The 2,338-nt window shown below is 32.5% G+C and overlaps 2 protein-coding genes across 2 annotated transcripts; both read right to left on the bottom strand.

Moving 5' to 3' along the window:
* Window positions 1-514: 514 nt before the first annotated feature.
* Window positions 515-976, bottom strand: EIN_391780 (hypothetical protein; the record flags this gene model as incomplete). Its single annotated transcript, XM_004253523.1, has 1 exon — window positions 515-976. The coding sequence occupies one exon, from the start codon at window positions 974-976 to the stop codon at window positions 515-517; it is 462 nt and encodes a 153-aa protein (XP_004253571.1).
* An 85-nt stretch (window positions 977-1,061) lies between these two features.
* On the bottom strand, window positions 1,062-2,114 carry EIN_391770 (serine/threonine protein kinase HT1, putative; the record flags this gene model as incomplete). Its single annotated transcript, XM_004253522.1, has 1 exon — window positions 1,062-2,114. The coding sequence occupies one exon, from the start codon at window positions 2,112-2,114 to the stop codon at window positions 1,062-1,064; it is 1,053 nt and encodes a 350-aa protein (XP_004253570.1).
* Between the last annotated feature and the right edge of the window lie 224 nt (window positions 2,115-2,338).

Genomic DNA, 2,338 nt, shown 5'->3' with positions numbered 1-2,338 from the left:
CGAGCTCGGTACCATCTAAATTGGTATTAGAATACAAGAAACAAATACTGAAACGGAAAAACAAAAATTTGAAATTATACATAAACCTATTTGTGATGATAACCAAAACGAAACGAAACAAACTAAATATATACCTCCTTCGAAAAGAAGTTTTGTAGGTGATGGGAAAAAAAGGAAGTGCAAAAGAATACCAAAATAATAAATTGAAGTCTTTGTTTTAATAATTTAATTAAATATATATATATATAGATTAAAATTAAAAACGTGCAATTTATATATGTTTCTGCATTTTAGACATATATTATCCATTTTGTGTTTAATATCGTCTTTTAAAAATAATATTCTGGCCAATAATAATTGTTTGCCGAGTCTAGTTATAAAAAATTCAAATGTTATCACATATAATTATAAAAAAAGGAATTAAAAGCCCGAACAAATAATTTGAATCAAAATTTACATTAAAATTTAACTTTAATTTTAAACAACAATGAATGAAATAATTTTTATTAAAGATTTAATAACAAATATATACATATATTAGAAGCTTGTGGAAAAAAATATTTGGAATATTATTTATTGGAATATTATTATACAGATTATTGTATCCCAACACCGTGTTCATCAGGCCTTTCATGAGCTTATCTCTCTGCTTCCCGAATGTGATATCGTCGAAGACGCGCATCACGTGAGCTGTCACAGGCCTGTGCCTCTGTAGGTCAAAGTCGCCGCTGAAAACTTTGATGAGCTTGTGTGCTGGGTTGAAGATGCATTCGGTGAAGAGCTGGGTTTTTCTGTCTTCGATTACGCGAAGAGGAAGAATGTGTGTCCTCGTTGTTTCGCTTGTGTAGGTCTCGAGAAGCCGGACCTTGATAACGTACTTGAGCGTGCCGTCATGGAGTGGATAGGACGGCTCAATGTGTGTCTCATAATACTCGCTCATCCGATCGCTGTAGTCGCGGTTGTAAGTTTCGAGCATTTTGCTTTCACAATCTTTGTTGCGAAAGCAAAAAGATTAGGGCTTGTATAGAAAGGGTCAAATAAATATAATTCAAAATAATAAATTAATTATCTTTCAATGTTTCAAGTTTTTGAATTATTGTTTCAATTGTTATCCTTTCAATAGGATTTTGTTTCCAACACTCACAAATCAATTCATACTGATTGTCCTTAATATTTTTGTTTTGTATTGGTCGATTTCCAGCGATGACATATTCGGCTATTTTCCATGGGAATTTGAACAAATCTTTTGTGTAAGCTTCGCACCATCCAAAACACTCAAACATGGTAATTGCAAATGAAAATACATCAGCATTTTTCTTGTATTTTTCTTTCATCAAAATTTCAGGAGCCATGTAAGTCGGTGTTCCAATACCCTTAGTGAATGTCATGTTCGTCATCAGTAGATTAATATTTCGACTTGATCCAAAATCAGTCAATTTTCCATTGACTTTGTTGTTCAAATCAAGTGAAATAACAAGGATGTTATCCGGTTTTATATCTCGATGTAATATGTTATTTTCATGTAAGTAATATATCCCCTGTGCCGCATCTATCATTATTTTTATTCGCATTTTGACATCGACTTCTTCGTTTGTTTTGTGTTTCATTAAGTCTTGCATACTTCCAAATTGAGCAAATTCAGTGACTAAACACACTTTATTCGGAATGAATACGGCCCCATAAAAGTGTACGATATACTCACTTCGGAATTTGTCCAGCATTGAAACTTCATTTTCAAACTCCACCATCTTCCCTTTTTCATCACTAGTACTCTCTTTCATTCGTTTAATTGCGACGACATTTCCTCTGTAATTACCTTTATACACAATCCCAAATGAACCTTCGCCTATTTTCTTTGTTTCCTCAAGTTCATTATAATTCAATTTTGTGGTGTTTTCAGTCTTTGTTTCAATTTTGACTCGTTCATTATATTGTGTACCTGTTTTTAATTCCAATCCAATGACCATAATATCATCTTTTATGTCACACGAACATAATGGGTTGATAAATATCTCAAATTCACACACTTCTCCATGCTTTAAAGTAACAAGTGAAGGCACCGTCCGAATTTTGTAACAATCACATCCCTCTAAAACACTAAATTGTACCTTCATGTTGTTTTTGAAGTGTTTCCGATACAAATCAAATCCCTTGTTTCGGAATCGACCTTTATCAACTCAGAATCACTGCTAAGGTCAAATTTCAATTTAATTTTGTTGGCAACTAAAGTGTCACATAATTTATACATCTCGATGTTTGAACGACTCATCAAGAAGGTGCAGACGTTTAGCGAAACTTTCTTTTGTTTTATTTTAAGTACATATGAATATGTTATGAG

This window comes from Entamoeba invadens (genome assembly GCF_000330505.1).
Source record: "Entamoeba invadens IP1 unplaced genomic scaffold scaff_1105074725061, whole genome shotgun sequence".
Taxonomy (NCBI): domain Eukaryota; phylum Evosea; order Mastigamoebida; family Endamoebidae; genus Entamoeba; species Entamoeba invadens.
Note: the sequence above shows the minus strand (reverse complement) of the source record. Positions and strands in the feature narration are given on the sequence as shown.